The sequence below is a fragment of the Oikopleura dioica genome, chromosome XSR (genome assembly GCF_907165135.1).
Source record: "Oikopleura dioica chromosome XSR, OKI2018_I68_1.0, whole genome shotgun sequence".
NCBI lineage: Eukaryota > Metazoa > Chordata > Appendicularia > Copelata > Oikopleuridae > Oikopleura > Oikopleura dioica.
In genome coordinates this window covers 9,002,279-9,024,182 of record NC_137294.1, presented here as the reverse complement: position 1 = coordinate 9,024,182, position 21,904 = coordinate 9,002,279, and the positions used below count along the sequence as shown (strand labels likewise).

General features: G+C 41.7%; 7 protein-coding genes and 1 long non-coding RNA gene across 14 annotated transcripts; 6 read left to right on the top strand and 2 right to left on the bottom strand.

Annotated features, from left to right (window-relative positions):
* Positions 1–272: 272 nt before the first annotated feature.
* LOC145706821 (uncharacterized) lies at positions 273–2,054 on the top strand. The gene is made up of 5 exons (XM_081784267.1): positions 273–452; positions 605–641; positions 711–818; positions 1,092–1,793; positions 1,841–2,054. Exons 1-5 carry the CDS (start codon positions 273–275, stop codon positions 2,041–2,043), a joined length of 1,230 nt encoding a protein of 409 aa, XP_081640393.1. The 3' UTR covers positions 2,044–2,054.
* Positions 2,055–3,952: 1,898 nt separating this feature from the next.
* On the top strand, positions 3,953–4,539 carry LOC145706819 (uncharacterized). The gene is made up of 3 exons (XR_014134712.1): positions 3,953–4,173; positions 4,246–4,345; positions 4,391–4,539. It is a non-coding gene; the product is annotated as an uncharacterized LOC145706819 (long non-coding RNA).
* Positions 4,540–5,098: 559 nt separating this feature from the next.
* LOC145706984 (uncharacterized) lies at positions 5,099–6,206 on the top strand. 2 transcript variants are annotated; one of them, XM_081784452.1, is made up of 5 exons: positions 5,099–5,323; positions 5,369–5,472; positions 5,520–5,647; positions 5,690–5,926; positions 5,979–6,206. In XM_081784452.1, exons 1-5 carry the CDS (start codon positions 5,313–5,315, stop codon positions 6,084–6,086), a joined length of 588 nt encoding a protein of 195 aa, XP_081640578.1. In that variant the 5' UTR covers positions 5,099–5,312; the 3' UTR covers positions 6,087–6,206. The 2 variants fall into 2 exon arrangements, with proteins under 2 accessions (XP_081640578.1, XP_081640577.1); XM_081784451.1 differs by having other exon boundaries at positions 5,103–5,323; positions 5,992–6,200.
* A 243-nt stretch (positions 6,207–6,449) lies between these two features.
* On the top strand, positions 6,450–7,234 carry LOC145706986 (uncharacterized). 2 transcript variants are annotated; one of them, XM_081784455.1, is made up of 4 exons: positions 6,450–6,639; positions 6,741–6,791; positions 6,902–6,983; positions 7,024–7,234. In XM_081784455.1, the coding sequence occupies exons 1-4, from the start codon at positions 6,580–6,582 to the stop codon at positions 7,170–7,172; spliced, it is 342 nt and encodes a 113-aa protein (XP_081640581.1). In that variant the 5' UTR covers positions 6,450–6,579; the 3' UTR covers positions 7,173–7,234. The 2 variants fall into 2 exon arrangements, with proteins under 2 accessions (XP_081640581.1, XP_081640580.1); XM_081784454.1 differs by having other exon boundaries at positions 6,468–6,639; positions 6,896–6,983.
* A 49-nt stretch (positions 7,235–7,283) lies between these two features.
* Positions 7,284–8,775, top strand: LOC145706980 (galactosylceramide sulfotransferase-like). Its single transcript, XM_081784448.1, has 5 exons — positions 7,284–7,943; positions 8,058–8,189; positions 8,245–8,420; positions 8,462–8,581; positions 8,628–8,775. The coding sequence occupies exons 1-5, from the start codon at positions 7,325–7,327 to the stop codon at positions 8,664–8,666; spliced, it is 1,086 nt and encodes a 361-aa protein (XP_081640574.1). The 5' UTR covers positions 7,284–7,324; the 3' UTR covers positions 8,667–8,775.
* Positions 8,776–9,725: 950 nt separating this feature from the next.
* Positions 9,726–12,302, bottom strand: LOC145706979 (uncharacterized). 2 transcript variants are annotated; one of them, XM_081784446.1, is made up of 11 exons: positions 12,138–12,302; positions 11,980–12,098; positions 11,786–11,935; positions 11,585–11,746; positions 11,343–11,543; positions 11,159–11,279; positions 10,807–11,114; positions 10,484–10,764; positions 10,213–10,443; positions 9,913–10,170; positions 9,726–9,865 (listed from the first exon to the last, which is right to left on the bottom strand). In XM_081784446.1, exons 1-11 carry the CDS (start codon positions 12,202–12,204, stop codon positions 9,862–9,864), a joined length of 1,902 nt encoding a protein of 633 aa, XP_081640572.1. In that variant the 5' UTR covers positions 12,205–12,302; the 3' UTR covers positions 9,726–9,861. The 2 variants fall into 2 exon arrangements, with proteins under 2 accessions (XP_081640572.1, XP_081640573.1); XM_081784447.1 differs by having other exon boundaries at positions 11,980–12,089.
* Positions 12,303–13,341: 1,039 nt separating this feature from the next.
* Positions 13,342–19,243, top strand: LOC145707837 (uncharacterized). Of its 4 annotated transcripts, none has more exons than XM_081785422.1 (8): positions 13,342–17,055; positions 17,699–17,904; positions 17,982–18,088; positions 18,132–18,329; positions 18,397–18,742; positions 18,781–18,856; positions 18,896–18,967; positions 19,035–19,243. In XM_081785422.1, the coding sequence occupies exons 2-8, from the start codon at positions 17,896–17,898 to the stop codon at positions 19,112–19,114; spliced, it is 888 nt and encodes a 295-aa protein (XP_081641548.1). In that variant the 5' UTR covers positions 13,342–17,055; positions 17,699–17,895; the 3' UTR covers positions 19,115–19,243. The 4 variants fall into 4 exon arrangements, with proteins under 4 accessions (XP_081641548.1, XP_081641547.1, XP_081641550.1 ...); XM_081785421.1 differs by having other exon boundaries at positions 13,342–17,079; XM_081785424.1 differs by having other exon boundaries at positions 14,948–17,079; positions 18,896–18,964.
* A 195-nt stretch (positions 19,244–19,438) lies between these two features.
* On the bottom strand, positions 19,439–21,876 carry LOC145707823 (GTP-binding protein 4-like). Its single transcript, XM_081785402.1, is given in 10 exon segments — positions 19,439–19,651; positions 19,694–19,939; positions 19,984–20,307; positions 20,350–20,538; positions 20,584–20,837; positions 20,880–21,043; positions 21,045–21,193; positions 21,236–21,375; positions 21,417–21,630; positions 21,731–21,876. Coding segments are annotated over 10 exon segments (1,938 nt in total). The 5' UTR covers positions 21,839–21,876; the 3' UTR covers positions 19,439–19,501.
* Between the last annotated feature and the right edge of the window lie 28 nt (positions 21,877–21,904).

The following is a 21,904-nucleotide window of genomic DNA, read 5'->3' as shown; positions in this document are numbered from 1 at the left end:
AAAAGGTCATTTACAAATAATTGCGAAAAAATCTTGATGAATGATGCGAAATAAAGGTGAAATGAAGTGAGTGCCAGATTTTGTTTTGGAAATATCTCGGTTCAGTACTTTGAAAGTGTCAATTCATCGTCAGATTTCCATTTGATTGCGTTTCTCCGAAGGTTTTACGGATGAGCGCTTGTTTAACTCTATCTGTCAACAGTCGAAATATTCAGTACAAGAGCATTTTAAAAATCTACTTTTTCCTGAATCAGTTGAGACAAGAGATCGCCATGAGAAAGTATATTCTCCGCTGGATTCTAGTTTTTATAGCGATAAAAACTGCTCATGGGCAGAACGATGGTATCTATAATCCCGCAGAAGATACAGAGCCCGAAATTACAGTTACGCCTATTTTGGAACAAGTTGCACAAATGGCACAGCCGTATATCAAGCATATACCATGTCCATGGGTAATGGCTTATTTATTGTAAAGTTTTCGTCAAATAAAGTTAAAAATGACGGTAAAAAGCCTCGAATAAGAATTCACTGATGGGGGAGCTGAATTTTAGCGAGCAGCCAAGTACAGTTGAGTCAAAACGGTCTATTCCTGTCCTTGTACTAGGTAGGTCACAAGCTTAACTTTGGGATTGTGAAGGATGGTGAGAGAAGATGCTATATTTTTGACTTTCCATACAGTTTGGCTAAAAGACGTCATATCCTTCTTTTAGAACCCGAAAATGGACGAGATGCGACTGTTGCGAGCTTTATCACTTGGGAGTATGCTATCACTCTGAGCAAAGGCTGCAACTTTAAATCTGGAAGTGTCTATAATGATCGTATTCTGCTGCAAAACGTGACTATACTTGAGACGGAAACATTTCCCCTTCTGGGTGATTTCTGTCTCCTAAAGATCGATGACCTTATTAGCCTTGAAGACGCTTTACCAAAGTCGTTCTTTCCATGCTTTCAAGATTCATTGACACAAACTGTGAAGAATTCACTTGACCAAATGAGACCATCATCAACGCAAGCTCCGACAACGTCTCCAGGAAAAGTTTGAACTCTTTTAAACAAGCTTACATTGAACATCTCTAAAAACTGCAGATAAGATGACTCTATCGATGGTTCCGCAGATTATTATGACTATGGACTCGATGGTTATGGATTGCCTGGTGGTGACATCGGCACCTTTCAAATTGGAACTTTTGGGGTCGGGGATGATTTTACAAGTCCACCACCAACCACTACAACGACCACAACAACCACATCATTTCCTGATTATGGCAGCATAGATATAGGCTTCTTCGGGCTTAGTAATTTCATGGTTCGAAAACGAAGATCAACCTCTGGAGAACCCTTAGTCAGTACAGTACTTAAAGACTGCTACGTAACAACCTTTTCTCCGTTTCCCATCGATAATCCACCTCAGACGAATCCTCAGCAGAGCAGCATTTTAGACATCTACATCGGAAAAAACACACAATCAAGTTTCAGAAAACATGTTGGCCAATTTTTACCCACGACTGCAGATCATAAAAGATTCGGACACATATTGAAAGGAGCCCCAGTTTATTGTCTTTATGGCGGACTTCCCGTACTGTATGGACTTCATCAAGGGTACCTTGAAACCAACACCCGCAAAGTCATCCATAATTTGGATAACCAGCTGTCTTGGCTACGTCGTGCGATACTCCACATTGATGAGCCAGAATTTTCCACCTATTCTACGAGCTCTAACTACACTTCACATCTATCTGCCGGTGCCTTCAAAATGGATTTTCGCCAGTTTGAAAACGCTGACTGTGACGAAGGTAAGCACTGCAAACGCTGATGTCAATTTTCGAGACTGATTTTTAAGTAAAAATTCGAATCTCTGGAGCAGACGGCGTAACAGTCCACTCCAATTATGGTTCCGAGTCCGTCAATGCTTTATCGATGGGAAATGAGGAGTTGATCGCCACGGGAAATTTCACAGTTATAATGATTACGAAAGAAGAACCAGCTGACGCTCAACTATCATTTCAATGCCTTGATGAAATGTTGCCATCAAGGAAATGCTAAAATAATAATCTCCGGGAAGTTTATACTCCGGCGTTACGTGGAAGTCTTAGTAACGTCAGCCACTTTAATCTCGAGTCTAGACACAGGAAGTCTCATCTATGCACTGTTCTCTTTTGAATATATTTCGACCTCATATGGTTACTTACAGGTGGATGAGAATTACGGATCGTGCCAGTCTAGGAGTACTACCAGACGAATATCGCATTAGCATCGTATAGACACCGCCTTCCGAAACTTTCATGCAGTGACGATTTTCTCGTGACGAGTTCTCGTAGTCGCCGTGCACTCAACTCTTTTCCTGTTATGGCATCTACCTGGCCATGGGTTGTTTCGGTTCGCTCGCAAGGAAGTCACAAGTGTGGGGGAATTCTGCTGACGCCAACAAGAGTATTAACGGCTGCATCCTGCGTGGCGGAAACTGAAGTTGCTCTCTGGACAGCCGCCTTCGGAGCTCCGGATAGAAGTCAACTTTCCCCCATAAAGTAAGCAGGATGTGCAGCATGATATCCATCTGGCTCGAATCACTTGGGAAAGATTCGTAAAAATAAATGTCAAGATCTCAAACTCGATCAATATATCAAAATAACGTAGCTTCTGACTAACACTGTTGCCATACACAACTTTATTTCGAGGATTTTGCGTCATTCGCAAGCTGTTATATACGCGACTCTATGGAATTTCTAAACTCCCGCTCTCTCTTTTCGCAGGCGGATACTGTTGATCATATCTAATACTATAAGGCTTATAGTATAAGCGTTTTCAAAAAAAGGTGATCTTGACTGATTTGAAGTCACTGGTTTCATATTTTTTGGCCTGCTATGCAGTAGATAATTGATCAAATAATGAATTAAATTAATCAAATTTAATCGTTCAGGGTCAAAAATATACGAATTCACCCGAATTTCCGAACAATTGGGCATCTTGGTAACAACAATCTCGCCATTTTGGACATTGATCAGCCAGAAAATGATCCAAATACTAGGACTCCTTGTCTTTTACCAGAAAATCAGAGTATAGGATAGGCTTCGAAAAGTTACTCTAAAAATTTAAGTTAAAAAAGTATAATTGGGAAATAAAAAGCCGTTCTCAAGAAAATATCTTGGACAAGAAGAAACCTGAATGCTATATTGCTGGTTGGGGAGCTTCAAATACAGCGGACTCTGTTTTCTATTTACGTGCTGGCGTCTTCAGGATGAAAGAAAACTCTTGTCCCACAGCTGATTTCCCGACTGCTGAAGATGTCCTCGAAAATCAAGTGAATAACAATGCATATTTTGTTGATCCTGCCATAGTAATGGATTTCACTCAATTTTGTATCGTTTAACGCTATTTATCGAAATCTAAAAAAAAGAAATTTGCCAAAAAAGTGAGGATAACGAAGCTAGTCCATCAGAAGGTGATGTGGGTGGACCTGTTTACTGTGTATTAGATGACGACGAACAGAAAGTGCCGTTTCTAGCCGGAGTGATTGGAAAAGGAAACGGTCAATTTATCCTTTTCCGTACCCCTCTTCTTTGTGGAAATAATCATTTAGACCGTTAATAAGTCGGCGTCGATGGCGATCCAACAAAATTCACAATTCAGTACCTCCAAGATGACTTCGCGCGAAGCTCAACACAGTGGGACTATCTGTCGGTGGAGGAGCAAGAGTTAACGTCATTTGGTGGTGATTACAAAAAGGAATTTACACTTAAACCCGGAGAGATGAAAGTCTTGAAAGAAAGCTTCGGTATTGAATCGAAGACTCATCAGACATGGTCTACATGCAAAGACAAACGCATGTCATTGCATGGCTGGATTCGAGAAGGAGAAATTTCATTAACGCGCTATTATCAAAGGAAATGTTGTCTCAAAGAAAACAGTGATATAACTATGTAAAATGTATTAGAATTCAACTAAAATAAATTTTGCCAACAACACATTAGCGGAGCAGAAAATGTGACGACTATTTTCCAGTCATCGTCAGAAAATATTGTGCGAATAAATATTGATGATCATCAAATAGCATCATCTCAGATTGATGCTCACAGCATCGAGTTAAAATTTGCAAACGGAAATCAAGGCCAAGCCGTACTCGCTGTATATTTCTTCTGCGCTCATGTGATGGTTACAGAATCGATGACGGCACAGGCTTGGTAGTCAAATGATAAAAAATGATCTATCTTGGCAAAATAAATCGAGCAATCATTATCATTTCCTAAGACGCAATCCGAAAATGTTTCCGGCTTCTACAAAATGTCTAACCCGCGGTCTAATGTCACCAGACGCTGGGACTTCACCTCCACTTGCCCAGACAGCTATGGTGAGCCACTCCGCATCATAAATTATTGATTTGTAATAATTTTAGATGTGTTCATTGATCACTTTCCAGAGGGACCTGGTGGAACATTAAATGTCGAAAAGCAGCGTTTCCGTGCTGACGGGGGATTCTCGTTGTTGTTTCAGCCATCTCAGTGGTACCAAGATTCAGGGGAGTGTTATCACTTTCTACAATAAACTCGTTTTTATAAATGATTACACTTGGAATTCTATATTCTTGAAATTTTTCTTTAACAAAAGTGAAAATTTTACAAGAAATAACGCCATCAGATTTTACCTTATTTTGGAAGTGCCTGAATCTGGCAGATAGACGATACCAAACTACATTTGTCTTGAGATTCCACCAAATCGTGCCTTGTGGAAGACGGCTGACGGATGCGCTCGTGGAAAGCGCAGCACGGAAGATCCTGCTCAATCATCTGAGATCTCTTGATTTTGGGTGCTAGACGATATCGTCAGATTTATAAATCCTTACGTAAAAATGAGTTTCCATTTGATAAACCCAAAACCGGAAAAAGGCTCAAAAAAGTCAATTATAGGGTCTTTAGTCGACAAAGAAATAGTTGCTCACTTCGACCCTTCTTTGTCGATTGATGATTGTGTTGGAGCTTTCAAGCAAGTCTCGAGAAATATTCTTTTGAGTGTAGCCAAGGTTGATTAATAATTTATCCATTAAATCTTGAAATATTCAAGACATGTATTAACAGTTAAATAATAATTGAACAACCAAAAATAAAGACAGCCACTTTTCGTTCGCCCAAGAAGCCATTGAAGAAATCTCATCATTTTTCAAACGGCAAGAGACTTTGGCGAGTAGCTTCGAAGTGATAAGCGTTTTTGACCATATTCTGGGCGATGGGTCTCCATTTGTCCAGTTGAATGGTCCAGCGAAGGAAATCGACCCCATTCTTGGACACATCCGCAGATATTCATTTACAGAAGAAGTCTTCATGCGCGACGGGTAATCTTAATCACAACATGCTCAATAAGTGTAATATAAAATAAGTGGTAAGTGCAAAAGGCACGAAGATGAAGTCGAATCTTTCTTATTCCGTCCACGAACAAAAGAAGAAAACGAAGCTCTTGCTAGATACGGGTCCACACCTATTGGTAATGACACTCGAATATTTTATGTTTGAGCTTCTTCTTTAATTTAGCGCTCGATATGACGAAGACTTCGGTTTTCGAAAATTATACAGATGCCTTTGAAATATTGCGGCCAGATGGATCGTGGATTGTAAAAGAAGAAATGGAGGTTTATCGAGCACTTCCAACATGCGTCTACGTAAGTATTTGCAAGCAGAAATATATTTCTATTTTTAATTAGAAAAGCGATCTTTGTCCGAACTTTTTCCACGACAAAAGAACGAAAGCAATTAAAAAGAAAATACTTATCAGAGAAATAACGCCCGGAAAGCGTCAAGGAAGATATAGAGTAAAGAAGCGATACATGAAATCTTTGTTGTTCGACTTTACGAAGCACTATCCGCTCACAAGCAACATCGAGACAAAGGAACGAAGTGGTTTTCTGGAAGGCACTGTTTTCCGAATACAATGCAAAAAGGTACTAAATGAGAACTGATTTGACAAGTTACTAAAAATAATAAAGTCTTGAGCATTTACGTTTAGTGGCAAGAGAAAAAACCGATGAGCATACGCTGCACAAGAATCGGAGACGATCCACATTTACGATTTGTCAAGTGCAAGAGCAATGTTTGCAATGAGGCTTTCGACCCGCTGGACTTGAACTTCTTTGAGATAGAAAACTTACACGGCTGCAATTAATTCCCGTTTATGTAGATTATTTATCAGCGTCATTCTAATAAATATGGGCCGAGAGAAATATTTTTCTACTCGGTCATAAAAGATAGATCAGGTTTCCATTGTCGCGTTTCAATGAACACTGCGCTTTCTCCATATATAAAGCGATACTTTTATGCCTGAGTAAGAATTACTAGATACATTTGATCTATACGTTGTCGGAGAATTGGCTAGTGTGCCATTGAGAGATAAGCCCACCCGTACTCCGATATCAGCGTCCTTTTTTCATGACTATTATATTTGCTGCTTGGATGGGCCCCGGGACATTTTTGCAACGTTGAGGAGGCTTTTTTATTTCTACCGCCGATATAACTCATTACTCTAATCTTCGACTTTCTTCCGAATTGCAAACGATGAAATCTTTTGTCAAGTAGAGAAACAAGCGTCTGTAATGATATGAAGAACTTCAATAAAGGCCTCGTGTTTGGACTTCTCCTTGTGGTTGTTGTCGTTGAGTCAAGAGTTTAAGCAATATTTACACTTGCGGTTTACTTACAAGCGAAGAAGGATTGATATTTTTACACGTAGTTGGTAAATATGATTTAACTCTTGGAAAGATATTCATCCATCTTCATGACCAACAGACAATTAGCGATCTACGATTAAGCGTAAGTTACGAATTGACAGAGTTATTTTGCATGATTTTACATATTTTATTCGATTTTGAAGATCACTTGAATCACTTATTTCATTAGAATTGAAAATTCATTAGTTGCAGAAGTTCAATCAGTTGGCGGAAGACTCTCCGAACTCGGCTGCGCAGCGGATCTCTGATTTCTCCAACGAAAAGATCCATCAAGGTATCTGTTTGTCTCCACATTTCGAATCTAATTCCTCTAGTTATCGATTTCTTCAACGCTGACACAACAGAAGAGACCGTCGAAGACAATGATGAGTACGAAGCGCCAATGGAACTTGTAGCATCACCCAGTGAAACGGAATTCTTAGAAACGCGTCAATGCGAATCTGAGAAGAATGTTTTCTTTTGAAAACATCAAAAACTGGTAGTCAAACTCTGATGGCGATCATGCAAAGATTCGGAATACAAAACAATCTGTTACGGTTTTGATATGAGTTCTTGATAGTATTTCGTTTCTTCTCATTCAAAAACCGAGCAAAGACTTTTTTCCTCGGAGAATCGATGAATGGAGCGATGGCTAATTTGCAGAAGCCAATCTCATTTGATCGCGATTGTTGGATCGGAAAAAATGTACCTGAGGAGAAATTTCAAATCTCAACGCAGCATTTAAAGTACAACAAGGAACTAATTGATAGCGTCATGAAGCCGAATACCAGATTCTTCTCAATCATCCGAGACCCAACGACGAACTTTGTCTCGAGCTACAGATACTACCAATATTTACTGGGCAGGCTTTGGGAGCAATTCGGATTCCGCGGTTTAGACCAGACGAAGAAGGCTCCTACTGATCTACTTTACAAAGAAATGGAGCATTTTTTGGAAGACGAGAAAAGAGCTTGGAGATATTTACGAAAAGTTCCGGAGTCCTCATTTGCCAGAATAGGTACTCTTCGTCCCCAATTGGTCTTCTTTGGAAGTTACACGGATGAAAACGGAAAGGAATGGATGTCATATGATCAAGTCATTCCAGAAGATGTACTTCAAGCTTGGTTCAAAAAATTGGATGATGATTTCGAGTTTATTCTTATTATGGAATACTACGACTTAGGCTTAGCGCTTCTTGTAACGGAATTCTGTTGGTCAATAGAGGACGTGGCGTATCTAAAAGTAAATGCTCAGGAAACGGTTTGTGAAATACCATGTGAATCATACTAGAAGTCAAGTACGTCATAAGCTCCAGCTTTGAGCCGAACAAATTTTTAGTAAGAAAAATCTGCCAAACCAAGGAATAAGGCTCATTCTGGACTAGAACTCTCGAAAAAAGCTGTCAGAACTTTGGAAAAAATAAATTATCCGGACTATGCCCTCTATCGTTATTTCAACAATACTTTTTGGCAGAAGGTTGAAGAAGTTGGTCTTGCAAAAGGTAAAAAAATCTTAACAATACCATTATATTTCATATTATTTAACCGACAAAATAGTTGAGGCGATTGCTGATCTTATTGGGGAGAAATCTGGGGAAATCGCGGAGCGGTGTATTCAAGATGATTATTTAAATAATGATGGCACTCAAAAACTGAAGCCTCGGTTGAAGGAGGACGTTTATGAAGATGCAGAATGCGGCCGTTTTATCATGCACGGCCCAACGATGACCAAGGTACAAATTTTAGCATGAATCTTTGTTGACACAAAAACTAGGTTACACAACGATATATGATCGACTATTTCGGGGATAGATACCAACCGTGTCCAAAATACACAAGTTCAAACTCTTGGGCAGAAAATATGGAGAACAACAAGAAGTCCTGGCAATTCAAGGTACACCTATCTATTCATTCTTCAGTAAAAACTGATCTCTTTTTAGTACAAATTCTTGTCTGGAGGGGGAGGACGATTTACGTAGGATAAGAAAGACCTTCATATTTATCACAAAATTAGCTAATATTCAAGATTTCACTGCCCAGCAGAAAATGTTTCATTGTAAAAAGTTCAACAAATAAATTTCTATGCTTCATAAATTGCATGCTTTGATAAATCAACAATCAAAAACGAGTGAAGAATTTAATATGAACAGAAAAGAAATAATCAGAAAGGAAAGTTTAAATTAAATAGTACTTAAAATAATTAACTCAAGTGAATTTCGCTTTTTTGGAATGCTCCAGGAGAGAGGATGAAAATTGGCGCCACTTCGAGTGTAATCGTGGGACTATGAATGCATAAGCTTGGTAAAAAATAAAAACATTTTACCTTGAAATAGCTCGTTTTCTTCTTCCATTGCAGTTAGCATTTGTATTACAAGATCCTTGTGACTCGTCACAGAAAGAGACTTCGCATGTTAGCTTGAGAGCGTCAGAATTCGCCTGGAAGCCGAGAACAGTCATCTTGAATTCGACTCCGTTTGTCGGTTGCTGAGTAGCGAATGTTACTTCTGCGAAATTTCGTTGCCCAGAAGTGTCGTAAACGGGGCAGCCATTCGAAATTACGGGAATAAATGTATTTCCTTGACGAAGATCGCACTTAAATTTTTTAGGACATTCAGTCTCCAATTTCGACCTACGTTTTGGAACAGAAGCTTAACGCTGGAAGGAAGATTGTCAACTGAATCGTGAATTGATGCGGAGACATAGACATCTTCACCGTGAAGAACAAAGGCACTTTCGCGGGCGCGTCGATGGGCTTCGAACGCTGCACTCACAGAGAAGAATTTGAGATCAACATTAAAATTCTAAAAAGCGGTTTGAATCGTGAAAAAATAATTACACAAACCTTGTTATTCTCTACGAGCGTTTCAGAAGGCCAGTGAGTTGGATTGAATACCTCGGACGTTTCCTTGTCAATACTGTACTTGCAGGCGAAAGTCATGACGCGCATTTGTGAAGAAAATGACGGATTATTGTCTCGTGTTAAGCGAAGAACAACGTCGCTACTCATGACAAGAGAGCCGTCGACGACGCGAGTTCGAAAAACATCGGGATTCTCAGATTGTCTGATAACGAGTTGTGTTTCCGTGTTGCCGGTGTCCACGGTCTTCGAATAGGAACCAATTGAATAGGTTTTAGAGCTGAAGGAGAACTTCTCGTGAAAAGCATTCGTAATTTTTATCTTAATGATTTTATTATGTTTTTGCCAGAGATAGATTCGTATTTTACCTTGATGAGATCCTTCGCGCATTCAAGAACAGGTTCTGCCCATTGACATCGCTTTCCAAGAAAGTTTTTGCCCAGTTGATTTTGACACGTGAAGAAATATCCGTCTTTGACTTTGTCGACGCATGAACACCCGTTGAGGCAAATGTTTTGAGATGCTTCGCAAACTGAGACAGGCTTGACAACGCATCTTGCAGAAACGACATTGTCTCCTTCAAAGGTTTTCTCACAAATTTCACCATCTGCGCAAGAACTGCAATCCTAAAATTAATTTTGATTCAGATACTTTCTGAAATTTCTTACATATTTGCACTCTCGGCCAAAGAAATTTTCTGGACAGTCCGCGCAATATTGAGAATTTTGACCATGTGCGCATCTTCCAAACGGGCAATCTCTAGTGCACGGTATTGCGACATTACAGTAAGGACCTTTCCAGCCATTTTGACATGTGCAAACAGGATATCCGTCATTGTCATGTGAACAAACCCCATTATTGCAATCAGTGTAGTCACATTTTGGTGTTCCTGGTGGATACTGAGAGACTTTTTGAAAAGGTGAGACAATTTAAACTCACTTGACAGAAGTCTCCTTCATAGCTATCGGGGCACTCGCAGTATTTTGTTGTTGCCGATTCCTTGCAGACACCCCCGTTGGAGCAAAAGATTGATCTGCGCAGCGCGAATCTTGTTTTTCGTATTGGCATTTGTTTCCGTAGAATCTGCCATTGCACTTACAAATGGAGTCACCTCCAGTTCGAGAAGGATAGCATGAACCTTGGTTACCACCGTGATTGCAGTAATCTAAGTCAGCACAAGATACAGTAGCCTTTACGAGACACGTATCACCTCTCCAGCCCTATTGAAATCATAGAAGACAATAGCTTTATATCGACCTAACCTCGTTGCAAGAACAAGAGGCGACCAGCGTATGACGGTCAATAATACAATGGCCGTTATTGCAATAGTTGAGTTGTTGGCAAGGATCAACCTGCACTTTCTTCTTGCAGAATGTACCAGTAAATCCGGAGTAGCATTTACAGGACGGAACTTGTTTTCCATTCACGAATTTTAAACTGCAAACCCCGCCGCCGTTGCAATGGTTAACGATTTCACATGGATTGATTGTGATCGTATCTTGACATTGATCGCCCTTGAAACCGTTAAAACATGTGCAAGTCTTCACGCCGCCGTTTTCTTGGCAGTGACCTAAATAACTGTTGAAGATTGATATTTTTCATTGATAAGCTTACCGTGGTTGTTGCAGTAACTTGATTCGCAATCCCTTATGCTATTAGGATCTTCGATGCATCCGTGGCCGTCACTTTTGAAGTATCCGCTAGAGCAAAACTCACAATTTTGACCATATTGACCCTAGAAATAAAATTCTTGCTAACGCTCTTTCATTATTATAATTATCTACTACGATCTACATACTTTTCCGCAAACGCAGACCAAATCAGTCCCACAGACGCCTTCGCATTGACTACAAGCCAATTCACAGGACTGAAGTGCGGCTATCCAGCGTCCATTCTTCTCCATGCAGTCAAGTTGAGGATTTTGAAAAGCGAATGCAACGCTTTCCACTTTTTCATTATCGCAATATCCGTAAGTCGGAAACTGATACCAATAAAACCCCTGTAAAAGTTTAAAACTCATAATGCTGAAAGTACTATTACATGATTCTCGCAGTCATTTTGGTTGTTGAACGAGCTTGCACTGTGAAAAATATGAGTTTGGGCTAGTGTCGGTGCTGCAGTTGGTGCCTGAGTCGCTCCTGGCGCAGTCCACGAGCAAAAATGAAATCCACCGCCTTGAGGATCAGTTATCCAATAATGACCCTAGAAGAATAAGAAGGCGATAAAAAAAGAAAAGTCTACCCCTTGAATGCAGTCTAGTTTTGCCTGTTCCATATTCGACAGAGAACCATGAGTGGGTGCTGCAGTCGGAGCTGCAGTCGGTGCTTCTGTCGGCGCTACTGTTGGCAACGAGCAATAGGGATTGTCGGCCACGTTGTACCAAGTACCACCCTATATTATACCCAATATATGATCCACAAAGATTTACCATTTACCATTTGGAGGCAAGTTTGATAATTATATGAAGAGGCTTCTGTTGCGTGAGTAATAGGCACTTGTTGAGTCGTATGAACATGATCATGATTACCGATGCCAAAGCCTCGTCCTACGAATGCTAAGAGTAAAACTTTCTCAATCTCTCCGGAGAATATACCTTGGATTTCATCTGATGTCTCTGAAGCATCCACTGCCAAACAAAGAAGAAGGCGCTTCAACTTCATTTGTGCGAAAAATCAAAACGAACTTAGAGGAAAAAACTAAAAATGGAAAGAAAAAATTAAAATAAGTGAGCTCAAACTTATAAAAACTTAAACTGAAGAGCCGGCATCTCGCCGAGGAAGACGACTCGCTCAGCAGATGTTCAAAAATTCGTTGCCCTTTTCAAAAACACGAAAACGATGTGAACGATATCGTTGGTAAGATCGCAAATTGTGTTGTGGAAATTATTTGAATTTAACCGTCTTAAATTTCGCAAGGCGCCTGCCCTCGCTTTCAACGTAGAATTAAGAAGATGATCTTCATTCGATGGTGAAATCAACAAGCACTCCTTCAGTAGGAACGGCAGGGCCAATTTCAATAAGGAGTTGAGATTCGAAATCGTAGCACCCCCTTTCTTGTGCTCATTAGAAAGAGCGCAAAAGTTACGCCAGAAAAAGTACTTTTAGAGGATGAGTCCCCGAAAATGACGTCACGATGACTCACTGAAGTTCCAAAATCCAAAACTTTGCCACGCTCTCATTTTTTCTAGAAATGGAAAATTTGAGTTCGATACAGAAAAATGATCGTCTTGAGCCACTCTCCCTGAAGAGCTACATATGAAAGATCCAACTCAAGAAAACTCTAGAACTAAAACTAGAAAAATTTTTCTTCTAGAGGTGGATCTTTTATATGTAGCTCTTCAGGTAGAGTGGCTCAAGACGATCATTTTCCTGTATCGAACTCAAATTTTCCATTTCTAGAAAAATGAGAGCGTGGCAAAGTTTTGGACTTTGGAACTTCAGTGAGTCATCGTGACGTCATTTTCGGGGACTCATCCTCTAAAAGTACTTTTTCTGGCGTAACTTTGCGCTCTTCTAATGAGCACAAGAAAGGGTGCTACGATTTCGAATCTCAACTCCTTATTGAAATTGGCCCAGCCGATTACTTGATGAAATTCTTATAGGAGGGGATCAAAGAATTCAATCAAGAACAATGGAACTGACACGAAAACTTTCAACGAGTCTGCTCGAAGTTCGAACAACACGCTTACAAATTCAGAGTTCGAGGGCTCGACTCTGATTGGCTGCTGACTGCTATCACATCGCAGCTAGCTTCGGCAACTGTGCGTTGCCCATTGTGCCTTTGTGCATGGATTTCGAGCGGGGGCGGCCATCGCCACCGCCGCTCCATAAATACCCAACGACCGACCGGGCGCATCTCAGTCGAGTGCGGCCCGAGTTACCGATTTTATACTCCGTTTATGCCGCCAAGTTCAGAGAAATAAACTTGCTGCTAGAGACTTTCCCCCAGAGACTCTTCATATTTGCAGGTTGTAGCTTAGATACAGTGAGGTTCTATATTATACAGACTAGCTCGGCAGGGCATTTTGGGGTGGCCATTATTGTCGAAGCTAGTATTGGTGTCAGAAGTGGGATTTCGAGCCCTGGTGTCAGATATTCTTTGAGTTTCTGACTCCTTAGTCTATAAATCTAAGAGAGTCAATACAGTGATTTTCCCCGAAATATTATAAATAATCTTTCGCTGAAAATCATTTTATACATATTCAAATAATTAATACTAAAATATACCCACTGATCCTAGCAAACAAAGACTGGACTTCGACTCAAGTTAGGGAGCAGACACGCACAGTAATATTTACTGTGTGGGTACTGTGCAAGATCCGGCAATACAGTAAATTGTTAGGATTACATAACCGATAACGCGCTCAGCCAATCAGAGGGCGAGTAGCCCCCTGCCACGTCAGCAACGCCCGCGACGTGAACCCAACGGTCGTTCGCGCATCGGCCACCCGCGTCGGCCTAACCGCCGCGCGGGAAATTTCCAAAGATTTTTCGCGCGCGATCGAGACCAGCAAGAGCAAAACACTGGCTCGGTGGTCCATCAAATGATCGCGCGATACGTTTCAAAATTCATTTGCGCGGGTGATGGAGACCTAACGGCGAAATACTAGTTATCAGGTCCATCGAGGGTGAAACTACACGCGCGCTCCAGTTGTAGCCCCTAGCCCAAACGGAATTCATCGATAAAAATTGAAATTCCATGCGCACAACAAGTTTTCAAAAATTCAAAAGTTTTTAAAGTCGCTGGAGAGGTAGGCATATGATATTTTTCGGTCTTTTTGTTTCACGATACATGCTTTCTATGCCCCTACTAAACCGAAATGTCTATCAATAACAAAGCCTTACTTTCCAAAGGGCAATGAATGGTCAGAAAACCACGCCCTCTCAACCCTTTAGGGAGAGCGGAGTGGAACTTCTACATTGATTCAAAGGTAGAATCATAAGTGCTTGTCCATCATTTACCTTATCAAAGGACTTACACATTCAACAAGTGTATCAGCAAAAGTGTTTCGAATAATTCGAGACTGCTGATATCACAGATTTCCATACATTTCAATCGGTTCTCATAAATCAATTTTTAAGATATCTTGTAAAGATGAAAAATCAGTCATCCTCTCGCGACGGTTTCGATGCTCTTAGGATCCTGAAAGTTTCGCAGACCGATTCGCCAGGACTGCGGTGCGTAGTCAGCAATCTTAATTCGAGCTGTGTCGAACCATGATATTTCCAAAGTCGGTTTATACTACCGAAGGGGTAGAACGGCTAAGAAAAGCCTTGTAACCGCAATATAATGGTTCGTGGAACGCGGTTACGATCGCTAGTACCAACAGACCAATAGTAATGATAAATGTTGAGGAAAGCGGTAACTGCTAGTACTGACCAGTCCATAATATAGGCAAGGGGTCGTCGAGAAAGTTCTCCGACCAAAACCTTATGCCTCTATAAATTTTTAATAAATCAAGAGCGGGTAGTTCATGCGAATACCAGATTTAGCGCTCTCCCTCTACAAATGACCGAGACGCATTGTGTAGCGGTCATTGGAGACCAGCCACTAGAACCTAACCTGGTCGTGGCATGGTCCAATGGTCAATCAAATGCCACAATCGTCGGCTTCAAGTTTTTACTAGTAAAATTTTACAATGACGATCTTTCCACCAGCGACAACGATGTTGCGCTTGTGTGTGGATTGGTTTAAGTTGACAAACCTACTTTCATTTCATGTCAAACTTATTTACTGGCTTAGTCCGAAAATCAATATTCTGAGAACGCCCTTTCAAAATTTCGACTTTGAAATAAAAGCGGCGAATAGTACGCTTATTCAAATGTAAATCACCTTTTATGAGCCTGTATGGTTGATAATACCAACTCATATTGGTATCCATGTTCTGACTCGAAGGGAAGTCATCATATCACGATTCCCATTCTCAGCTGACTAGCAATTTTCATAATCATATCTACCATCCTATTATTGATTCAACATTTTCTCTGCTAAATTCGAAGAATCGAAATTTTACGCCGGTAATAAGGTATTTCTCAAAGTCCTCTCAATATGCTCAATAAGACGTGCGTCTACCTAAACTAGGTCAGGTGCTCAACTTCACCTCCATGAGAAAACCTTTGCCCCAACTATCCATACGCCACCAATTATGCGGAAACCGCTGATTGAAGGTGCCCCTGACGAATTTAATTTTTCTACTGAGCGTAAAATGCCTCAAACTCGATTTTCGAAGCTATTTGTCACGAGAAGAAGTCTCGACAAAACCTTTCTGGCGAGTGCCCGGTCGGGTGCGCGCCTGATAATCAAAATGAGAAGATGTGACTCAGCAGAGTACTCGCACTGCTTGTATTACTGCTTCGAGTACACTGAATCGGGAAAAAAATTTTTTCGGATATTGAGTAGAAAGTGTACCCTTCTGTCCAGGGGTGATACACGGTTAGACAGCTGGATAAACCTTGAACTCAGATATACAGTGATTTTCACGCGCTCTCTCGGATTACATCGGCTCCAGTACCTCCAACAGTTTCCTGAGCAACGACCGCATTGCGGCGAGTGCTCGGGCACCAATCATTTTCACAAGCTACTCGGGAGTTCGTACTCTGCATTATTGTCAAAATTGACAAGCTGAGACGCTCCTTTGACTCACAAAATAGCCTAGCACCGACCGCTACCGCGGCGAGTGCTCTGGCACCAACAAGAACTGCCATGCACCGGCCGCGATCGCGGCGGTTGCACCCGCGCCAACAACTTTGATAACCTTACCAAGAGCTCCGCAGTCGCAACTAACGTTGAATCGACTGACTTGGATGCTCCATGACAACTACAACTACCTGGCCCGTGCCGCCTACCACATCAGGCTTGGTAGCGCCGGCATCGCGGCCAGCTCTGAATAATCAGGACCAGGGCACCGATCCTTTAGTAAATTTAGAGTTTTCGAACTCAGGGTCGCTGCCTTAAAAAGCAAAATCCGAATTCCGCCTGCAGAACGACTCTGGAATCGGCTCCGGCTCGATGATCTGCTACAGTCTCCCTCACATCGCTCCTGCCAAGATTCCACCACGATTGTCCAGTTCTACGCGAAGATGCCGTATTTTCCACCTGTCCTGTATTATTGCCACTGTTGCTGCTGGCGACCACCTTGCCGATCGAAACCATGCAAGGGGTTGCTAGCTTCGGCAACTGTGCGTTGCCCATTGTGCCTTTTGTGCATGGATTTCGAGCGGGGCGGCCATCGCCACCGCCGCTCCATAAATACCCAACGACCGACCGGGCGCATCTCAGTCGAGTGCGGCCCGAGTTACCGATTTTATACTCCGTTTATGCCGCCAAGTTCAGAGAAATAAACTTGCTGCTAGAGACTTTCCCCCAGAGACTCTTCATATTTGCAGGTTGTAGCTTAGATACAGTGAGGTTCTATATTATACAGACTAGCTCGGCAGGGCATTTTGGGGTGGCCATTATTGTCGAAGCTAGTACTTTCAACGTAGAATTAAGAAGATGATCTTCATTCGATGGTGAAATCAACAAGCACTCCTTCAGTAGGAACGGCAGGGCCAATTTCAATAAGGAGTTGAGATTCGAAATCGTAGCACCCCCTTTCTTGTGCTCATTAGAAAGAGCGCAAAAGTTACGCCAGAAAAAGTACTTTTAGAGGATGAGTCCCCGAAAATGACGTCACGATGACTCACTGAAGTTCCAAAATCCAAAACTTTGCCACGCTCTCATTTTTTCTAGAAATGGAAAATTTGAGTTCGATACAGAAAAATGATCGTCTTGAGCCACTCTCCCTGAAGAGCTACATATGAAAGATCCAACTCAAGAAAACTCTAGAACTAAAACTAGAAAAATTTTTCTTCTAGAGGTGGATCTTTTATATGTAGCTCTTCAGGTAGAGTGGCTCAAGACGATCATTTTCCTGTATCGAACTCAAATTTTCCATTTCTAGAAAAAAAATGAGAGCGTGGCAAAGTTTTGGACTTTTGGAACTTCAGTGAGTCATCGTGACGTCATTTTCGGGGACTCATCCTCTAAAAGTACTTTTTCTGGCGTAACTTTTGCGCTCTTTCTAATGAGCACAAGAAAGGGGGGTGCTACGATTTCGAATCTCAACTCCTTATTGAAATTGGCCCAGCCGATTACTTGATGAAATTCTTATAGGAGGGGATCAAAGAATTCAATCAAGAACAATGGAACTGACACGAAAACTTTCAACGAGTCTGCTCGAAGTTCGAACAACACGCTTACAAATTCAGAGTTCGAGGGCTCGACTCTGATTGGCTGCTGACTGCTATCACATCGCAGGCGCGAATTTGTCTTTCTCGTGCGCGCGGAATATTCGCTAATTTTAGAGAAAAATGAACAGGAAAGGATCTTGAAGTTCAAAACTTGAAGTTCAAACAAATTATTTTTGAAGATTCAGGTGAAAATGATCCCAAACAGGCTAGAAAAAGTCAATGAGATCTTTCTCGAGTACAGTCGCAGAATTGAAGACTTCAAGAGATATGCGAGGGATATGGTCGGGTACGAATCGAGGCTAGCCTCCTTCAAGTAAGACTTCAAACCCGCGTGCACTCTCAGAATTAACCTCTAGGAACTCAGAGTGGCCATTTCCTGAAGATGCGAATTGCCAACCCGAGAAACTCGCGGCGGCGGGATTTTTCTTCCATCCCTCCAAAGTCGGAAAGGCGATCGCCTTCGACTTTATCACTCTGAGAGAGCTTGAGTGGGAGGAACACGACGATCCCTGGGAAGAGGCGACGAAGCGCAAAAAGGGACACTACCTTTTGAGGTGAGCTCGTTACAGGGGAGCGATCCAAATTGATTTATTTTTGATTTGATTTTATAAATTGATTAAGCCGACGATGGTCTCCTGCGGGGAATAATTGGGAAGTAATGAAGATGAAGGACGAAGAAGTGACTGTAGGGCAGTTCATGAAGATCTGCGCGGCTCAGGCCGAGGGATTGATTGAGTGGGAAGCGGAAGAACTTTGGGAATGTCTTGACAAGGGGCAAAAAGTGTGGGAAAACAACTTCGAAGCCGAGGAGATGCAAAACGTCACTTACGGCATCCAAGGAGACGAGGAAATTTTTCGAAATTGGGAAACTGAGATGACCAAAAATTACCACGAGTTGAAGACAAACGGCAAGAATCTTGCCAAGATCAACAACAAACGACTCAAGAAAAATACGATCGACTTCAAGGTACACACAACAGTCTTTAATGTTAAACCCTGTTTTAGACTGTGACATCCGCTGAACGAGAAAAATGGGCGGCGGCGGTAGATGAACCCTTCGTGGAGACCTACATCGCGATAGGTACCGGCGTCGACTTAACTGTAATCAAATCTTTCTTAGTCGGAAGCGATGCGGAATTGAAGGAAGAGGATGAAAACTACGTCCCAAGTCGTCAATCCATGCTTTTATCTGCTCCAGGAATGTTCCATTTGACCTTAGTTGTGTCCGTCGAAAATTTTTAATGAAAAATATGAAACACAAAAAGTAGCTAACCTTCCCGGCCGCTCCGGTGCTCCCTCCATGTCGAAGACTATTAGTCGATCACACATTCAAGCCTAACTGGAGGCACCTCACATTCACCGCGTGACATGTTTACTTTCACATTCCAAATTGCTGGCAAGAAATTCACTCATATCTTACTGCACTCACTTACTGCCACTTGCGGATAATATATTCAAATCACTAGAATCTGCGATCTTGATAAAATCCTTTTTATATTTGCAGGCATACATAAGAAGCCATTGATCATGTTGCAGATCAGAATCTGATCATGAAAGCTAACTATGTAGTTGCAGACTCTTCAGAGTTGATATAAAGTACGACAGTTAATCACTTTGAGTCTGACCATTACTTCAAAAGTGCAAGCTCAGAAATATAACTACATTTTTCTCTGACAAGAAATTTATTAGCCGCTCTATCATAACAGTTTCCATCATAAAACCACGCTTATCGTCGATCGTTAGTGCCATTTCCTCGCTTTCCAGAGAACAAGTGTTTCGGTTTCTTGTCCAAGAACCTTCTATCAGCTTCACCTCTTCGTGAATCTTGGTTGATGGTCTTCTGGGCCTTCTTTCGAAGCTTCTCTGCCTTTGCCACCTAAAGAAGCTTTAACGAAGAGTCGTCAATAATTCAATAAACCTCAGCGGGTCTAACGCCACTCTGGTTTCTTGCTGGTCCTCGAACATGACTCTGCGATCGGTTTCGAGACTTGCTCCTTGCCAAGGAGCCTGAATCACCATCAACGTCCATAGCATCGCCGTCATTGTTCTTCATTCGCTTACGGGCCATTGATCGACCACGGTGGATGGACTCCTTATAATTTCCTCTTCCACGCTCTATGTGTTCACCAAGGCCAAGGTCCTTCATGTTGGCCTCCAGTTGTTTCTAATAAAATATGTAAAATATCATATACCGACACAAAATATTACATCATTCTTTCTAGGCAGAGCAGCTCGTCCGATCGGAGCTCGGTCCACTTTCTCTTCAAGCTTTCGGATCTTTCGTTTTCTTCTTATAACCTTCGCGAGCTCTCGGATTTCCTCGTCATCACTATCCATCTCAACGTCAATGTTGTAGAAACCACTCTTCTCACGCTCTTCCTCTTCTGCCTCCAATGCAGCCAGCTTTTCCATAATATCCTTATCGACGAAGTCAGCGATATTCTTTCCTTCCCAAATTTCAGGGATAGCATCTGCAGCCTCCTCGGCGTTCTTCAAATCCCAAGTCTTGCGGAGATCTAACATGTACTCGTCCTAAACCGATGTAAGAAAGAAGAATTTGTTTAAAATTTTTACATCAAGTTCGAGCTCAATGTCACGCTCAGTTCTTATCTTCGGTCGTGCATCAGCTTCTTCTCGCAGTTGAGGAGCATTGCCAGGTATCACTGCTGGTCTTTCAACATCGTCTCGTTTCTTTGGCTGAGCAACATAGACCCTGTTCAAGATGTTGTCTGCTTGTCGTCCTCTAAGCTTGGCTTCCACCCGCTTAAAATTATAAGATTAGGTGGCTCTTGAAAATTGATCGTCTACCTGGACCAACAGCTCATCGCATGCAGCATTTCGCATGTCCATGATGCCTTCTTTGGAGACATTAGATGTTTTGTAAAATTTGACACCCTCAGTCTTGAGGAAATCATTAATCATTTCCTGGTTCTCCGGAGTCAGCTTGTCGAAGGGAGTGATGTCAATTTTGTTGAGCATCACACAAACTGGCTTGTTGGCAAACAAGGGCTTGATTTTCTTGAAGAGAGCAATCTGAGTTTCAATCGGGGTTCCGCATTGTTCTATAAACACAATTAACAATACTTAATAAAGCTAGTTCTTACCAGAGATATCAACAATGTAGACGATAGCAGCTTTGAGATGAGCAAGCGCCGTAACGGACTGCCATTCGATGGTGTTTCGCTCCTCGAGCTCGTGATCAAGAATACCCGGAGTATCGATGACCTGCCATTTAAGGTACTTATAGTCCATGTGTCCGACGTAGAGACTTGGTGGTAAATGCATAGGGCTGCACCTCAACGTCAGCTCGCGTCAACAAGTTAATCAAAGAAGACTTTCCAACGTTCGGGAAACCAGCCAAAAGAAGCGTTCGGGCGGTAGGATCAATAGATGGCAGACGAGAAAGATGTTGTCGAACCTTAAAATAAGCTCAGAACCCACGACAAAAAGGCTTCCTTACTTCTTCGAGGTATTCAAGGTTCGCTTTCTGTCGTTTTATAATCGTGCACATTCTACCAAGTGCAGCTGTCTTCAATAGTTTGCAGCGATATAATGAGTCTCCGAATTTCAAAAGTCTTCCGTAATCTCTCGCCACGGCATCTTAAGAATATTTACACTCGGCATTAAAAGTTATTCTTTACCGATGAGATGCTTTGCGGTAGAGATTTGACCAAGTGCAAGCTTGTAGTGATCGCGATCGTAGAGAACACCCATCAGATCAGAGTAGAAGGGATGAATGTCTTCCAATCGAGGGAATTCAGTCAGCATCATCTCGAGCCGATCATGAAAGTTTTGCTGGGTATACTTGACCTTGCGAAGGTAGAACCCTCTGATTCGAGAGATCGGGAGATGCTTTAGGAGCGTTCATATTTGCAACCTTTGAACGATAAAAATTACAAGTAACAAAACAGAAAATTGTACAACCAATCCAAAGCTAATGAGAAGCGCGTTCCTTGTGAATGACCGTTGGAGTCTTTCGTTGCGTCTTGGAGAGAGTAGAGTCGATAAATTCTTTGGCCGGCTGGACGACTGTAATTTTCTTGAAATTATATCCAAACGACATGTTGGATGACAATTTCGAATCCTCACTCTAATCAAACTTAATTCCAATATGTGTTAAATATTATTT